The sequence below is a fragment of the Panulirus ornatus genome, chromosome 19 (assembly GCF_036320965.1).
Source record: "Panulirus ornatus isolate Po-2019 chromosome 19, ASM3632096v1, whole genome shotgun sequence".
In the NCBI taxonomy this organism is placed as follows: Eukaryota; Metazoa; Arthropoda; class Malacostraca; order Decapoda; family Palinuridae; genus Panulirus; species Panulirus ornatus.
The window spans coordinates 22,355,059-22,373,998 of record NC_092242.1 but is presented as its reverse complement, the minus strand read 5'-3'; the positions used below and the strand labels follow the sequence as shown (position 1 = coordinate 22,373,998).

Below are 18,940 nucleotides of genomic sequence, written 5' to 3'. Positions count from 1 at the left end.
ATTGGAGGTGGAAAGATGGAGTGAAAAAGATTTTGTGTGATCGGGGCCTGAACATGCAGGAGGGTGAAAGGAGGGCAAGGAATAGAGTGAATTGGAGCGATGTGGTATACCGGGGTTGACGTGCTGTCAGTGGATTGAATCAGGGCATGTGAAGCGTCTGGGGAAAACCATGGAAGGCTGTGTAGGTATGTATATTTGCGTGTGTGGACGTATGTATATACATGTGTATGGGGGGGGGGTTGGGCCATTTCTTTCGTCTGTTTCCTTGCGCTACCTCGCAAACGCGGGAGACAGCGACAAAGTATAAAAAAAAAAAAAAATATATATATATATAATAATAATAATAATTATAATAATAATGATAATAATAATAATAAGTTAAGAGTAAATGTGAATAAGAGCAAGGTTATTAGGTACAGTAGGGTTGAGGGTCAAGTCAATTGGGAGGTAAGTTTGAATGAAGAAAAACTGGAGGAAGTAAAGTGTTTTAGATATCTGGGAGTGGATCTGGCAGCTGATGGAACCATGGAAGCGGAAGTGAATCATAGGGTGGGGGAGGGGGCGAAAATCCTGGGAGCCTTAAAGAATGTGTGGAAGTCGAGAACATTATCTCGGAAAGCAAAAATGGGTATGTTTGAAGGAATAGTGGTTCCAACAATGTTGTATGGTTGCGAGTTATGGGCTATGGATAGAGTTGTCCTCAGGAGGGTGGATGTGCTGGAAATGAGATGTTTGAGGACAATATGTGGTGTGAGATGGTTTGATCGAGTAAGTAATGTAAGGGTAAGAGAGATGTGTGGAATAAAAAGAGCGTGGTTGAGAGAGCAGAAGAGGGTGTTTTGAAATAGTTTGGGCACATGGAGAGAATGAGTGAGGGAAGATTGACCAAGAGGATATATGTGTCGGAGGTGGAGGGAACGAGGAGAAGTGGGAGACCAAATTGGAGTTGGAAAGATGGAGTGAAAAAGATTTTGAGTGATCGGGGCCTGAACATGCAGGAGGGTGAAAGGCGGGCAAGGAATAGAGTGAATTGGATCGATGTGGTATACCGGGGTCGACGTGTTGTCAATGGATTGAATCAGGGCATGTGAAACGTCTCGGGTAAACCATGGAAAGTTGTGTGGGGCCTGGATGTGGAAAGGGAGCTGTGGTTTCGAGCATTATTGCATGACAGCTAGAGACTGAGTGTGAACGATTGGGGCCTTTGTTGTCTTTTCCTAGCGCTACCTCGCACACATGAGGGGGAGGGGGATGTTATTCCATGTGTGGCGAGGTGGCGATGGAAATGAATAAAGGCAGACAGTGTGAATTGTGTGCATGTCTATATATGTATGTGTCTGTGTGTGTATATATATGTGTACATTGAGATGTATGGGTATGTATATTTGCGTGTGTGGACATGTATGTATATACATGTGTATGGGGGTGGGTTGGGCCATTTCTTTCGTCTGTTTCCTTGCGCTACCTCGCAAACGCGGGAGACAGCGACAAAGCAAAATAAAAGAAATAAATAAATAAGACTCATGGTCATTTATTTTTATTTTATTATACTTTGTCGCTGTCTCCCGCGTTTGCGAGGTAGCGCAAGGAAACAGACGAAAGAAATGGCCCACCCCCCCCATACACATGTATATACATACGTCCACACACGCAAATATACATACCTACACAGCTTTCCATGGTTTACCCCAGACGCTTCACATGCCCTGCTTCAATCCACTGACAGCACGTCAACCCCGGTATACCACATCGCTCCAATTCACTCTATTCCTTGCCCTCCTTTCACCCTCCTGCATGCTCAGGCCCCGATCACACAAAATCTTTTTCACTCCATCTTTCCACCTCCAATTTGGTCTCCCTCTTCTCCTTGTTCCCTCCACCTCCGACACATATATCCTCTTGGTCAATCTTTCCTCACTCATCCTCTCCATGTGCCCAAACCACTTCAAAACACCCTCTTCTGCTCTCTCAACCACGCTCTTTCTATTTCCACACATCTCTCTTACCCTTACGTTACTTACTCGATCAAACCACCTCACACCACACATTGTCCTCAAACATCTCATTTCCAGCACATCCATCCTCCTGCGCACAACTCTATCCATAGCCCACGCCTCGCAACCATACAACATTGTTGGAACCACTATTCCTTCAAACATACCCATTTTTGCTTTCCGAGATAATGTACTCGACTTCCACACATTCTTCAAGGCCCCCAGGATTTTCGCCCCCTCCCCCACCCTATGATCCACTTCCGCTTCCATGGTTCCATCCGCTGCCAGATCCACTCCCAGATATCTAAAACACTTCACTTCCTCCAGTTTTTCTCCATTCAAACTCACCTCCCAATTGACTTGACCCTCAACCCTACTGTACCTAATAACCTTGCTCTTATTCACATTTACTCTTAACTTTCTTCTTCCACACACTTTTCCAAACTCAGTCACCAGCTTCTGCAGTTTCTCACATGAATCAGCCACCAGCGCTGTATCATCAGCGAACAACAACTGACTCACTTCCCAAGCTCTCTCATCCCCAGCAGACTTCATATTTGCCCCTCTTTCCAAAACTCTTGCATTTACCTCCCTAACAACCCCATCCATAAACAAATTAAACAACCATGGAGACATCACACACCCCTGCCGCAAACCTACATTCACTGAGAACCAATCACTTTCCTCTCTTCCTACACGTACACATGCCTTACATCCTCGATAAAAACTTTTCACTGCTTCTAACAACTTTCCTCCCACACCATATATTCTTAATACCTTCCACAGAGCATCTCTATCAACTCTATCATATGCCTTTCCAGATCCATAAATGCTACATACAAATCCATTTGCTTTTCTAAGTATTTCTCACATACATTCTTCAAAGCAAACACCTGATCCACACATCCTCTACCACTTCTGAAACCACACTGCTCTTCCCCAACCTGATGCTCTGTACATGCCTTCACCCTCTCAATCAATACCCTCCCATATAATTTACCAGGAATACTCAACAAACTTATACCTCTGTAATTTGAGCACTCACTCTTATCCCCTTTGCCTTTGTACAATGGCACTATGCACGCATTCCGCCAATCCTCAGGCACCTCACCATGAGTCATACATACATTAAATAACCTTACCAACCAGTCAACAATACAGTCACCCCCTTTTTTAATAAATTCCACTGCAATACCATCCAAACCTGCTGCCTTGCCGGCTTTCATCTTCCGCAAAACTTTCACTACCTCTTCTCTGTTTACCAAATCATTTTCCCTAATCCTCTCACTTTGCACACCACCTCGACTAAAACACCCTATATCTGCCACTCTATCATCAAACACATTCAACAAACCTTCAAAATACTCACTCCATCTTCTCACATCACCACTACTTGTTATCACCTCCCCACGTGCGCCCTTCACCGAAGTTCCCATTTGCTCCCTTGTCTTACGCACTTTATTTACCTCCTTCCAGAACATCTTTTTATTCTCCCTAAAATGTAATGATACTCTCTCATCCCAACTCTCATTTGCCCTTTTTTTCACCTCTTGCACCTTTCTCTTGACCTCCTGTCTCTTTCTTTTATACATCTCCCACTCAGTTGCATTTTTTCCCTGCAAAAATCGTCCAAATGCCTCTCTCTTCTCTTTCACTAATACTCTTACTTCTTCATCCCATCACTCACTACCCTTTCTAATCAACCCACCTCCCACTCTTCTCATGCCACAAGCATCTTTTGCGCAATCCATCACTGATTCCCTAAATACATCCCATTCCTCCCCCACTCCCCTTACTTCCATTGTTCTCACCTTTTTCCATTCTGTACTCAGTCTCTCCTGGTACTTCCTCACACAGGTCTCCTTCTCAAGCTCACTTACTCTCACCACCCTCTTCACCCCAACATTCACTCTTCTTTTCTGAAAACCCATACAAATCTTCACCTTAGCCTCCACAAGATAATGATCAGACATCCCTCCAGTTGCACCTCTCAGCACATTAACATCCAAAAGTCTCTCTTTCGCACGCCTGTCAATTAACACGTAATCCAATAACGCTCTCTGGCCATCTCTCCTACTTACATAAGTATACTTATGTATATCTCGCTTTTTAAACCAGGTATTCCCAATCATCAGTCCTTTTTCAGCACATAAATCTACAAGCTCTTCACCATTTCCATTTACAACACTGAACACCCCATGTATACCAATTATTCCCTCAACTGCCACATTACTCACCTTTGCATTCAAATCACCCATCACTATGACCCGGTCTCGTGTATCAAAACCACTAACACACTCATTCAGCTGCTCGCAAAACACTTGCCTCTCTTGATCTTTCTTCTCATGCCCAGGTGCATATGCACCAATAATCACCCACCTCTCTCCATCAACTTTCAGTTTTACCCATATTAATCGAGAATTTACTTTCTTACACTCTATCACATACTCCCACAACTCCTGTTTCAGGAGTATTGCTACTCCTTCCCTTGCTCTTGTCCTCTCACTAACCCCTGACTTTACTCCCCAGACATTCCCAAACCACTCTTCCCCTTTACCCTTGAGCTTCGTTTCACTCAGAGCCAAAACATCCAGGTTCCTTTCCTCAAACATACTACCTATCTCTCCTTTTTTCACATCTTGGTTACATCCACACACATTTAGGCACCCCAATCTGAGCCTTCGAGGAGGATGAGCACTCCCCGCGTGACTCCTTCTTCTGTTTCCCATTTTAGAAAGTTAAAAAATACAAGGAGGGGAGGATTTCTGGCCCCCCGCTCCCGTCCCCTATAGTCGCTTTCTACGACTCATGGTGAGGTGCCTGAGGATTGGCGGAATGCGTGCATAGTGCCATTGTACAAAGGCAAAGGGGATAGGAGTGAGTGCTCAAATTACAGAGGTATACGTTTGTTGAGTATTCCTGGTAAATTATATGGGAGGGTATTGATTGAGAGGGTGAAGGCATGTACAGAGCATCAGATTGGGGAAGAGCAGTGTGGTTTCAGAAGTGGTAGAGGATGTGTGGATCAGGTGTTTGCTTTGAAAAATGTATGTGAGAAATACTTAGAAAAGCAAATGGATTTGTATGTAGCATTTATGGATCTGGAGAAGGCATATGATAGAGTTGATAGAGATGCTCTGTGGAAGGTATTAAGAATATATGGTGTGGGAGGCAAGTTGTTAGAAGCAGTGAAAAGTTTTTATTGAGGATGTAAGGCATGTGTACGTGTAGGAAGAGAGGAAAGTGATTGGTTCTCAATGAATGTAGGTTTGCGGCAGGGGTGTGTGATGTCTCCATGGTTGTTTATTTTGTTTATGGATGGGGTTGTTAGGGAGGTGAATGCAAGAGTTTTGGAAAGAGGGGCAAGTATGAAGTCTGTTGGGGATGAGAGAGCTTGGGAAGTGAGTCAGTTGTTGTTCGCTGATGATACAGCGCTGGTGGCTGATTCATGTGAGAAACTGCAGAAGCTGGTGACTGAGTTTGGTAAAGTGTGTGGAAGAAGAAAATTAAGAGTAAATGTGAATAAGAGCAAGGTTATTAGGTACAGTAGGGTTGAGGGTCAAGTCAATTGGGAGGTGAGTTTGAATGGAGAAAAACTGGAGGAAGTGAAGTGTTTTAGATATCTGGGAGTGGATCTGGCAGCGGATGGAACCATGGAAGCGGAAGTGGATCATAGGGTGGGGGAGGGGGCGAAGATTCTGGGAGCCTTGAAGAATGTGTGGAAGTCGAGAACATTATCTCGGAAAGCAAAAATGGGTATGTTTGAAGGAATAGTGGTTCCAACAATGTTGTATGGTTGCGAGGCGTGGGCTATGGATAGAGTTGTGCGCAGGAGGATGGATGTGCTGGAAATGAGATGTTTGAGGACAATGTGTGGTGTGAGGTGGTTTGATCGAGTAAGTAACGTAAGGGTAAGAGAGATGTGTGGAAATAAAAAGAGCGTGGTTGAGAGAGCAGAAGAGGGTGTTTTGAAATGGTTTGGGCACATGGAGAGAATGAGTGAGGAAAGATTGACCAAGAGGATATATGTGTTGGTGGTGGAGGGAACGAGGAGAAGAGGGAGACCAAATTGGAGGTGGAAAGATGGAGTGAAAAAGATTTTGTGTGATCGGGGCCTGAACATGCAGGAGGGTGAAAGGAGGGCAAGGAATAGAATGAATTGGAGCGATGTGGTATACCGGGGTTGACGTGCTGTCAGTGGATTGAATCAAGGCATGTGAAGCGTCTGGGGTAAACCATGGAAAGCTGTGTAGGTATGTATATTTGCGTGTGTGGACGTATGTACATACATGTGTATGGGGGGGGGGTTGGGCCATTTCTTTCGTCTGTTTCCTTGCGCTACCTCGCAAACGCGGGAGACAGCGGCAAAAAAAAAGAGAAAAAAAAAAAAGACTCATGGTGAGGTGCCTGAGGATTGGCAGAATGCTTGCATAGTGCCATTGTACAGAGGCAAAGGGGATAAAAGTGAGAGCTCAAATTACAGAGGTATAAGTTTGTTGAGTATTCCTTGGAAATTATATGGGAGGGTATTGATTGAGAGGGTGAAGGCATGTACAGAGCATCAGATTGGGGAAGAGCAGTGTGGTTTCAGAAGTGGTAGAGGATATGTGGATCAGGTGTTTGCTTTGAAGAATGTATGTGAGAAGTACTTAGAAAAGCAAATGGATTTGTATGTAGCATTTATGGATCTGGAGAAGGCATATGATAGAGTTGATAGAGATGCTATGTGGAAGGTATTAAGAATATATGGTGTGGGAGGCAAGTTGTTAGAAGCAGTGAAAAGTTTTTATTTAGGATGTAAGGCATGTGTACGTATAGGAAGAGAGGAAAGTGATTGGTTCTCAGTGAATGTAAGTTTGCGGCAGGGGTGTGTGATGTCTCCATGGTTGTTTAATTTGTTTATGGATGGGGTTGTTCGGGAGGTGAATGCAAGGGTTTTGGAAAAAGGGGCAAGTATGCAGTCTGTTGTGGACGAGAGAGCTTGGGAAGTGAGTCAGTTGTTCGCTGATGATACAGTGCTGGTGGCTGATTCATGTGAGAAACTGCAGAATCTGGTGACTGAGTTTGGTAAAGTGTGTGAAAGAAGAAATGTGAGAGTAAATGTGAATAAGAGCAAGGTTATTAGGTACAGTAGGGTTGAGGGACAAGTCAGTTGGGAGGTAGACTTGAATGGAGAAAAACTGGAGGAAGTGAAGTGTTTTAGATATCGGGAAGTGGATTTGGCAGCGGATGGAACCATGGAAACGGAATTGCATTACCATCCGAACCCGCTGCCTTGCCGGCTTTCATCTTCTGCAAAGATTTTACTACCTCTTCTTTGTTTACCAAATCATTTTCCCTAACCCTCTCACTTTGCACACCACCTCGACCAAAACACCCTATATCTGCCACTCTATCATCAAACACATTCAACAGACCTTCAGAATACTCACTCCATCTTCTCACATCACCACTACTTGTTATCACCTCCCCATTAGCCCCCTTCACTGAAGTTCCCATTTGTTCCCTTGTCTTATGCACTTTATTTACCTCCTTCCAAAACATCTTTTTATTCTCCCTAAAATTTAATGATACTCTCTCACCCCAACTCTCATTTGCCCTCTTTTTCACCTCTTGCACCTTTCTCTTGACCTCCTGTCTCTTTCTTTTGTACATCTCCCACTCATTTGCATTATTTCCCTGCAGAAATCATCCATATGCCTCTCTCTTCTCTTTCACTAATAATCTTATCTCTTCATCCCACCACTCACTACCCTTTCTAATCTACCCACCTCCCATGCTTCTCATGCCACAAGCATCTTTTGCGCAAACCATCACTGCTTCCCTAAATGCATCCCATTGCTCCCCCACTCCCCTTACCTCCTTTGTTCTCACCTTTTTCCATTCCGTACTCAGTCTCTCCTGGTACTTCCTCACACAAGTCTCCTTCCCAAGCTCACTTACTCTCACCACTCTCTTCACCCCAACATTCTCTCTTCTTTTCTGAAAAGAAGGGGAAGAGTGGTTTGGGAATGTCTTGGGAGTAAAGTCAGGGGTTAGTGAGAGGACAAGAGCAAGGGAAGGAGTAGCACTACTCCTGAGACAGGATTGGTGGGAGTATGTGATAGAGTGTAAGAAAGTAAACTCCAGATTGATATGGGTAGAACTGAAATTTGATGGAGAGAGATGTGTGATTATTGGTGCATATGCACCTGGGCATGAGAAGAAAGATCATGAGAGGCAAGTGTTTTGGGAGCAGCTGAATGAGTGTGTTAGTGGTTTTGATGCACGAGACAGGGTTATAGTGATGGAAGATTTTAATGCAAAGGTGAGTAATGTGGTAGTTGAGGGAATAATTGGTATACATGGGGTGTTCAGTGTTGTAAATGGAAATGGTGAAGAGCCTGTAGATTTATGTGCTGAAAAAGGACTGGTGATTGGGAATACCTGGTTTAAAAAGAGAGATATACTTAAGTATACGTATGTAAGTAGGAGAGATGGCCAGAGAGCGCTATTGGATTGTGTGTTAATTGATAGGCATGCAAAAGAGAGACTTTTGGATTTTAATGTGCTGAGAGGTGCAACTGGAGGATGTCTGATCATTATCTTGTGGAGGCGAAGGTGAAGATATGTAGAGGTTTTCAGAAAAGAAGAGAGTAAGAGAGATGTGTGGTAATAAAAAGAGTGTGGTTGAGAGAGCAGAAGAGGGTGTTTTGAAATGGTTTGGTCACATGGAGAGAATGAGTGAGGAAAGATTGAAAAAGGACATATATGTCAGAGATGGAGGGAACAAGGAGAAGTGGAAGACCAGATTGGAGGTGGAAAGATGGAGTGAAAAAGATATTGAGTGATCGGGACCTGAACATGCAGGAGGGTGAAAGGTGTGCAAGGAATAGAGTGAATTGGAACAATGTGGCTATACCGGGGTCGTTGTGCTGTCAGTGGATTGAACCAGGGCATGTGAAGCATCTGGGGTAAACCATGGAAAGTTTTGTGGGGCCTGGATGTGGAAAGGGAGCTGTGGTTTCGATGCATTATACATGACAGCTAGAGACTGAGTGTGAACGAATGTGGCCTTTGTTGTCTTTTTCTAGTGCTACCTCACGCACATGCGGGGGGAGGGGGTTTTCATTTCATATGTGGTGGGATGGCAATGGGAATGAATAAGGGCAGACAGTATGAATTATGTACATATGTATATATGCGCTACCTCGCAAAAGCGGGAGACAGCGACAAAGCAAAATATAAAAAAAAAAAATGTATATATGTATATGTCTGTGTGTGTATATGTATGTATACGTTGAGATGTATAGGTATGTATATGTGCATGTGTGGACGTGTATGTATATACATTTGTATGTGGATGGGTTGGGTCATTCTTTCATTTGTTTCCTTGCGCTACCTCGCTAACGTGGGACACAGCGACAAAGTATGATAAATAGAATGAATATAAGTTTGGAGTTAAAGGGATTTTAAGTAATTGGGGTCTGAACATGTAGGGAGATGAAAGGTGTACACAGGATAGAGTGAATTGGAATACTTTGGTATACATGGGGTGACTGTCAGTGGACTAAAGCACAGCACATGACACAGCTGGGGGAACCATGTAAAGGTCTCTTTGGGGCTAGTTGTGGATAGGGGATGCAGTTTCGGTGCATTACAAATGACAGTTAGAGAATGGATGTGAGTGAATGAGGCCTTTTCTTCATTTGTTCATGGTGATACTTTGCATGAAAGAAGAAAGGAAAAGTTTACTTTCATAACTAGAAATGGTACTCAGCTCTGAGGGATCCCAGCTGCAACTGTAGTGTGGCTTCAGAAGGCTCCCATGACATTTTATTATTTTGCTCTTTTATTTATATAGCCATCACTTCATTTATGTGTTCAGCTGAGATTCTAGCTTCATCATCAGTAGTGTGTCGGAGATTGTATTAAAGGCCTCCTGATTGTCTAATAATACACAGTCCACATACCCTTCTCTGTATCTGTATTGTTGCTTACTCTTTTGAAGAAGTTTAAAAAATATGCATTACATAACATTGTAATTAAATTTTTGTAATTACCTATTTATACCAGCCTGTGAGTACTTTCAACAGGATTTTGCCATAATGGCTTATTTTGCTTTTTGAATTATACTGTTTCTCATCCCTACCACCCCTCTATCAAGTATACATGTAGATCCTTGGGGGAAGGGGGCCTGTGGAGGAGGATGAGACCATTCATCAATTAGATTTTTTGTTCCCCTTATGAAATGAAAGGAATACATGTAAAAGTAAAGAATATGTACAAACTCAGAAACCAACATATTCAGGTTCTTACTTGAATCTGCCTCCAATGCTGTATCATCAGTAAACAATAACAGACTCACCTCCCAACCCCCCCAAGCCCTGATAGACTGCAGACTTTCTCCTGTCCCCAAGATCCTTTCATTCTTAGTGACATCACATGCCATTGCCACAGATCTTCCTTTACCTGAAACAGCTCACTCTCCTCTTTTCCTACTTTTTCACATGCCTTATTCTCTTGGTTAAATCTCTTCACTGCTTTTAGCAGCTTTCCTCCCACAATATATTTGTAACACCTTCTGCAGAGCTTCTCTGTCATTCTTGTCATATGCATTCTCTAGATCCTTAAATGCCACATACAAATCAGTGAATGTTGGTTTGCGGCAGGGGTGTGTAATGTCTCCATGGTTGCTTAATTTGTTTATGGATGGGGTTGTTAGCGAGGTGAATGCAAGAGTTTTGGAAAGAGGGGCAAGTATGCAGTCTGTTGTGGATGAGAGAACTTGGGAAGTGAGTCATTTGTTGTTCGCTGATGATACAGTGCTGGTGGCTGATTCAGGTGATAAACTGCAGAAGCTAGTGGCTGAGTTTGGTAAAGTGTGTGAAAGAAGAAAGCTGAGAGTAAATGTGAATAAGAGCAAGGTTATTAGGTACAGTAGGGTTGAGGAACAAGTCAATTGGGAGGTAAGTTTGAATGGAGAAAAACTGGAGAAAGTGAAGTGTTTTAGATATCTGGGAGTGGATTTGGCAGCAGATGGAACCATGGAAGCGGAAGTGAATCTAAGGGTGGGGGAGGGGGCAAAAGTTCTGGGAGCGTTGAAAAATGTGTGGAAGTCGAGAACGTTATCTTGGAAAGCAAAAATGGGTATGTTTGAAGGAACAGTCGTTCCAACAATGCTATATGGTTGTGAGGTGTGGACTATAGATAGAGTTGTACGGAGGAGGGTGGATGTTCTGGAAATGAGATGTTTGAGGACAATATGTGGTGTGAGGTAGTTTGATAGAGTAAGTAATGAAAGGGTAAGAGAGATGTGTGGTAATAAAAAGAGCATGGTTGAGAGAGCAGAAGAGGGTGTTTTGAAATGGTTTGGTCACATGGAGAGAATGAGTAAGGAAAGACTGACAAAGAGGATATATGTGTCAGAGGTGGAGGGGAAGAGAAGTGGGAGACCAAATTGGAGGTGGAAAGATGGAGTGAAAAAGATTTTGAGTGATCGGGGCCTGAACATGCAGGAGGGTGAAAGGCGTGCAAGGAATAGAGTGAATTGGAACGATGTGGTATACCGGGTTTGATGTGCTGTCAATGGATTGAACCAGGGCATGTAAAGCATCTGGGGTAAACCATGGAAAGTTTTGTGGGGCCTGGATGTGGAAAGGGAGCTGTGGTTTCGGTGCATTATACATGACAGCTATAGACTGAGTGCGAACGAATGTGGCCTTTGTTATCTTTTCCTAGCACTACCTCATGCACATGCGGGGGGAGGGGGTTTTCATTTCATGTGTGGCGGGGTGGTGACGGGAATGAATAAGGGCAGACTATGAATTATGTACATATGTATATATGTATATGTCTGTGTGTGTATATATACGTATACGTTGAAATGTATAGGTATGTATATTTGCGTGGGTGGATGTGTATGTATATACATTTGTATGTGGGTGGATTGGGCCATTCTTTCATCTGTTTCCTCGCTCTACCTCGCTAACGTGGGAGACAGCAACAAAGTATAATAAATAGATATAAACAAATCCCTCTGTTTCTTTAAGTTTTTCTCATACATTCTTCAAAGCAGTTATCTGGTCCACTCACCATTCACCACTCATAAGACCACATTCTTCCTCCCCAGTCTGAAACTCTGTTCATGCCATGACTCTCTCAATCAACTGTCTTCCGTACAACTAGGTACACTCAACAGACTTATCCTCCATAATTTGAACATTTGCTTTTATCCCCTTGCCTTTATTCATTGGCACTATACAGACATTCTTCAAGTCCTAAGGCACCTTACCTTGGCCTGTACATACATTAAAAATCTTGACTAACAAGTCAACAGCACACTCACATTTTTTGAGAAATTCAACTGGAATCCCATCTTCTCTGGCTGCCTTGCCATGCTTTATCTTATGCCAGGCTTTCACCCCCACCTCCCATTTCACCAACCCCTTCGCCAAGACTCTTTCACTTCACATACTTCCCTGACCCAAACACCACATATATGTTACCTTATCATCAAACACATTAAACAATCCTTCAGAGTACTCACTCCATCTCCTCTTTACCTCATCTCTGCCCTTTACTACTTCCCCATTTGTCCCTTCATTAATGCTCCCATTTGTTCTTTTGTTTTTCTCACATTGTGAACCTCATCCTGAAAATTTTCTTTTCTCCCTGAAGTTTGCTAATACTCATGTCAACTCTTATTGGCCCTCTTTTTCATTCCTTTGCACCTTCCTTCTTTTTGTCCTCCTGCCATTTTCTCTTGTACGCCTCCCAATCATTTGCACATTTTCCTTGCAAGTAGTGCCCATACACATCTTTTTTCTAGTTTACTAGCAACTTAACTTCCTCATCCCACTCATGATTACCCTTTCTCACATGCTCATCTCCCCCCTGAATGCCACACACTCCTCTTACTTGTGTCAACACACTCTTCTTAATAACTGTGGCCCGAATACCTTCTGTTCCTCAACCACACCCCTAGCTTTGTATACCCTCACCATTTACCGATTTACACTCAGTCTTTCCTGGAATGTCTTTGTTTTTGCCAGAGTTAGAACATCTAGGCTTCTCTCCTCAAACGTACTACCATACTCTTCCTTCTGATGTTGGTTACATCAACACACATTACAACACCTCAGCATGAGCTTTCAGGGAGGATTAGAAATCCTTTCCTTGGCTTCTTTGGTACCGACTATGAGAAACTGAACTGAACTGAAAGGCAATGAGTGGAGAGTTTCTAGCTCCCACTCTTGTCCCCCTTAGCTGCCTTCTTTGACATGTAGGGAATACATGGAAAGGAAACTTTTTGTTCCTTCATATCCCCAGGGATAAATGATGGTAAGTTGCATTGATATGGTTGACTTTTCAGATTTATTACTCTTTGTGATCTATGGTGCTTAGAAGAGTTTATTAGGATGAATTTGTTTAGTAAGTGTTCATAAATCATACTGGTAGCAGGTTACACTTCCTTCAATTTCCCATAAAATAGGATATGACTCACAAGATATCTATACAGATAGCTGATATTTTGGAAAGGAGTTTTTCTCCAATTATAAGCCAAAAGGATTCTCAAAATTTAGATTTTCAAAAAGGATTTTAACCATATTTTTCTGTACCTTTCAGCCTACAGATGATTTAGACTTCTGGCTTTCCAAAAATGACCCATCATCCCAGGAACTGCCTGAATCACTTGTAGATAAGACAGAGAGGGCAGCATCACCATCCATTTCACCATCTATTAGAGAAGAGGCAAGAATTTAACAATGTTATATGTTTATATTTGTTGAGAAGAACCTGGTTGTTGTGACTTTGATTTAGACTAAGTTGAAAGTGAAGATTGTATAATGGATTGGAAGTGCTCTGGCAATAAAGTCTGGGGTTATTGTAAGGGCAAGAGTGAAGAAAGGAGTGACACTTTTGATGAAGAAGGAGCTTTAGCACTGTGTTAGAGAGCATAAGAAAGTGAGTTCAAGATTGATGTAGGTTAGAATGAAAGTGTATTAAGAGCGGTGGGTAACAGTTAGTGCTTATGCACCTAATAATGAGATATTTGAAGTAGGAAAGGATGCTTTTTGGCAGGAACTGAGTGACTGCCTGTCTCATTTTGTATACCCCTCTAACCCAGGCATCCTACATCTGCCACGCTATCATCAAGTACAGTCAACAGTCCTTCAAATTACTCACTCCGTCTCTTCTCACCTCATCACTTCATGTTATCATTTCCCCATTTTCCCCCTTTCAGCACTTCACTTTCTGTTATCATTTCCCCATTTCTCCCCTTCATTGATGCTCTCATTTGTTCTCTTGTTTTATTCACACTTAACGTCCTTCAAAAATATCTTATTCTCCCAGAAGTTTGCTGATACTCACTAACCCCAACTTTCATTTGCCTTCTTTTTCAACCTCCACACCTTCCTCTTGACCTCCTGCCACTTTCTCTAATACATTTCCGAATCATTACACTCCTTTCATGTTAGTACTGGTCATATACTTGTCTGTTTCACAAGCAATTGTACTTCATCATTCCTTCACTCAGTACCCTTTCTCACCTGCCCATCTCTAACCTTCTGCATGTCGTACACTTCTCTTGCACATGCCAGCACTGCTTCCCTAAATATTTCCTATTCCTCACCCAATCTTCTAGCTTTGTTTACTTTCACCTTATGGCATTCAGCACTCAGTTTCTTGTGGTATATCCTCACACAGTTCTCTTTCCCCAGCTCATTTTTTTTCACTGCCGCCTTCTTACTCACACTACGCCTCTTCTTTTCTGGAAATCTCTTTAAACCCTCACCTTGCCTCCACCAGGTAATGATCAGACCTCTCCAGCTGCCCCCTTTCAGTTTATTTACATCCAAAAGTCGCTCTTTTTCACACCTTTCAATTTGCATGTAATCCAGTAATGCTTGATTACCATCTTTCCTTTTTACATACTTAAACATGTGTAACTCTTTAATTTTAACCAGGGATATCCAATCTCCAGACCTGTTTTGGAACACAACTCCACAAGCTGTTCAGTATTTCCATTCTTGTTATTGAATACCCCATGTCCCTCACCTCAACTTCCATATTACTCACTCACATTTAGATCTGCCATCTCTACTACCCAGTCTCTTCCTTCAAAACTGCTAATACACTTACTCAGCACCCCTTAAAGCATTTGCCTTTCATCATGTTTCTTCTCATCACCAGGTGCATAAGCACTAATGATCACCCATTTCTTGTAGTCCAATTTCATTTTCACTTGAATGAGTCTGGAGCTCACTTTCATACACTCCTTTACACATTTACCGGACTACCCCATTTTTTTAATGTTGGTTAAGATGTCATGGGTGTGAGAGAGGCGTAGTGGATACTCAAAAAAGGAGAATGAGTTAAGGAGTTTACTGAGACTGGATAGGGTGATGAAAGATGTGCGTGGAAATGTTTTGAAGCCATTCTTGTGTTTTGAGTGGTGAGCATGATATTGTACTTTGTGAATATAGCATTTTTGATGATCCTTATTTCATTACTATATTATTACATATGTTACTGGTATAGAAAAAAGTTAATTGAAAAAATACATGGTATACTGTAAATCATAACCAGCATGCCTTTGTACATCTTACCCTAATGATGTACAAAAGCCTGCCCATTCTCACCCTCTCATTATACAGCAAGTTATGATGTACAGACAGTAATTTCATACTGTAAGATCACTGAGTAAAAGTATACAAAATAATTTTTTCACAACATACAACAGCATGGGCTATGGATGGGGTTGTACAGAGGAGGGTGGATGTGTTGAGGGTGGATGTTTGAGGACAACATGTGGTGTGAGGTGGTTTGATTGAGTAAGTAATGAAAGGGTAAGAGAGATGTGTGGAAATAAAAAGAGTGTGGTTGAGAGAGCAGATGAGGGTTTGTTGAAATGGTTTGGACATATGGAGAGAATGAGTGAGGAAAGATTAACAAAGACGATGTATATGTTAGAGGTGGAGGGAACAAGGAGAAGCAGGAGACCAAATTGGAGGTGGAAGGATGGAGTGGAAAATATTTTGAGCAATTGGGGCTTGAACATATAGGAGGGTGAGAGGTGTGCAAGGAATAGAGTGAATTGGAATGATATAGTATACCAGGGTCGACATGCTGTCAGTGGACTGAATCAGGGCATGTGAAGCGTCTGGGGTAAACCATGGTTAGGTCTATAGGACTTGGATGTTGATAGGGGGCTGTGGTTTCGGTGTATTGCACATGATAGCTAGAGACTGAGTGTGAATGAATGTGGCCTTTTTTGTCTGTTTTCCTGGTGCTTCCTCGCTGAAGCGGGGGGTAATGAGGCTGTTTCCTGTGGGGTGGAGTAGCGCCAGGAAAGGATGTAGGCAAGCAAGTATGAATATGTACATGTGTATATATGTATGTGTCTGTGTATGTGTATATATATTTATGTATATGCTGATATGTATATGTATGTATATGTTCAGTATGAATGGAGAAAAACTGGAGGAAGCAAAGTGTTTTAGATTTCTGGGAGTGGATTTGGCAGCGGATGGAACCATGGAAGCGGAAGTGAATTATAGGGTGGGGGAGGGGGTGAAAGTTCTGGGAGCGTTGAAGAATGTGTGGAAGTCGAGAACATTATCTCGGAAAGCAAAAATGGGTATGTTTGAAGGAATAGTGGTTCCAACAATGTTATATGGTTGCGAGGCGTGGGCTGTAGATAGAGTTGCACGGAGGAGGGTGGATATGCTGAAAATGAGATCTTTGAGGACAATATTGGGTGTGAGGTGGTTTGATCAAGTAATAATAGGGTAAGAGAGATGTGTGGTAATAAAAAAGAGTGTGATTGAGAGAGCAGAAGAGGGTGTTTTGAAATGGTTTGGTCACATGGAGAGAATGAGTGAGGAAAGATTGACCAAGAGGATATATGTGTCAGAGGTGGGGGGAATGAGGAGAAATGGGAGACCAAATTGGAGGTGGAAAGATGGAGTGAAAAAGATTTTGAGTGATTAGGGCCTGAACATGCAGGAGGGTGAAAGGAATGCAAGGAATAGAGTGAATTGGAACGATTTGGTATACCGGGGTCGACGTGCTGTCAATGGATTGAACCAGGGTGTGTGAAGCGTTGGAGTAAACCATGGAAAGTTCTGTGGGGTCTGGATGTGGAAAGCGAGCTGTGGTTTCACTGCATTATACATGACAGCTAGAGACTGAGTGTGAACGAATGTGGCCTTTATTGTCTTTTCCTAGCGCTAGCTCGTGCACATGAGGAGGGAGGGGGTTTTTATTTCATGTGTGGCGGGTTGGCGATGGGCATGAATAAAGGCAGACTATGAATTATGTACATGTGTATGTATGTATATGTCTGTGTGTGTATATATATGTATATGTTGAGATGTATAGGTATGTATATTAGTTTGTGTGGACATGTATGTATATACATGTGTATGTGGGTGGGTTAGGCCATTCTTTCGTCTGTATCCTTGCTCTACCTCGCTAACGCGGGAGACAGCAACAAAGCAAAATGAATAAATAAATGTGCAGTATGGGCGTTTATATATGTATCTGTTTCCTGGCCCTACCTCACTGTCATGGGAAACAGCATTTAAGTATAATGAATATATGATATACATGGGGTAAACCATGGAAAGGTTTCTGGGGCCTGGATGTATTTAGGGAATTTTAGTTTTGGTGCATTACACATGACAGCAAGAGACTAGGAGTGAACATATGTGGCCTTTTTTCTTTTTTTTTTTTGTCTGTTTTCCTAGTGCTACTTTTCTGATCCAGGGGGTGGCAATGTTGTTTCGTGTGGTATTGGGTGGTGCCGGGAATGGATGAAGGTAAGGAAGTATGAATATGTACATGTGTATATATGTATATGTCTGTGTATGTATATGTTGAAATGTATAGGTAAGTTTAGGTACGTGTGTGGGCGTTTATGTATATACATGTGTATTTGGGTGGGTTGGGCCATTTTTTCATCTATTTCCTTGCACTGCCTTGCTAACGCGGGTGACGGCAATTACGTATAATAGAAAAACTAATAATAGTCTGTATATTTGTATGTATGTGTATGTATACAGTAAACCCCTGATTTATCAGAGTAATAAGGGATGGGGGAGTGTCTGTTAATGCTGGTCTGTTAAATAGCGAATGTAACTGATGGACCATTTTTTAATACAATATGCAATATACAGTAATACGATATACAGTTAACACACTTTATTTTAACTCCTCAGTCACTTGTGCCATTTTGAATATAAGGATTGCAAAATTATTTAGTGAATAAAGTCACAATTCTCTGTATACAACCTGACCGCACAGTAGCATGAGTCAGACCAAGACTGAAACAAATCAAGTATACCCCACACTACTAAAAACAAGTGTGATATGAAATTTGCATGGTGTGGCATTTGAGATTTTTTTTATTTTTTCTGTTTCAAATCATTATTGATTAACATATTATTTGCCCAGTCCATTAAATCCTCAATCTGTTATATCTGGGTCCATTTCATTGAGGGTTTACTGTATGTGTATATGTTTATATGTCTATGTGTATATATGTATTTGTATGTATACATATGTGAAAAAAGAAAGTTGAGAGTAAATGTGAATAAGAGCAAGGTTATTAGGTTCCGTAGGGCTGAGGGACAAGTTAATTAGGAGGTAAGTTTGAATGGAGAAAAACTGGAGGAAGTGAAGTGATTTAGATATCTGGGAGTGGACATAGCAGCAGATGGAACCATGGATGCGGAAGTGAGTTATAGGGTGGGGAAGGGGACGAAGGTTCTGGGAGTGTTGAAGAATGTGTGGAAGGGGAGAACGTTATCTCGTAGAGCAAAAATTGGTATGTTTGAAAGAATATTTGTTCCAACAATATTATATGGTTGCAAGGCATGGGCTTTAGATAGGGTTGTGCGGAGGAGGGTGGATGTATTGGAAATGAAGTGTTTGAGGACAATATGTGTTGTGAAGTGGTT

At 42.1% G+C, this 18,940-nt stretch overlaps 1 protein-coding gene across 1 annotated transcript in view; it reads left to right on the top strand.

Annotated features, from left to right (window-relative positions):
* The window catches only part of g (adaptor-related protein complex 3, delta 1 subunit-like garnet), a 468,686-nt gene that overhangs the window by 401,653 nt on the left and 48,093 nt on the right, over positions 1–18,940 (top strand). The window contains exon 20 of the mRNA XM_071673747.1: positions 13,602–13,727. Coding sequence (XP_071529848.1) covers positions 13,602–13,727 — 126 coding nt within the window. The remainder of the gene's footprint in view (positions 1–13,601; positions 13,728–18,940) is intronic.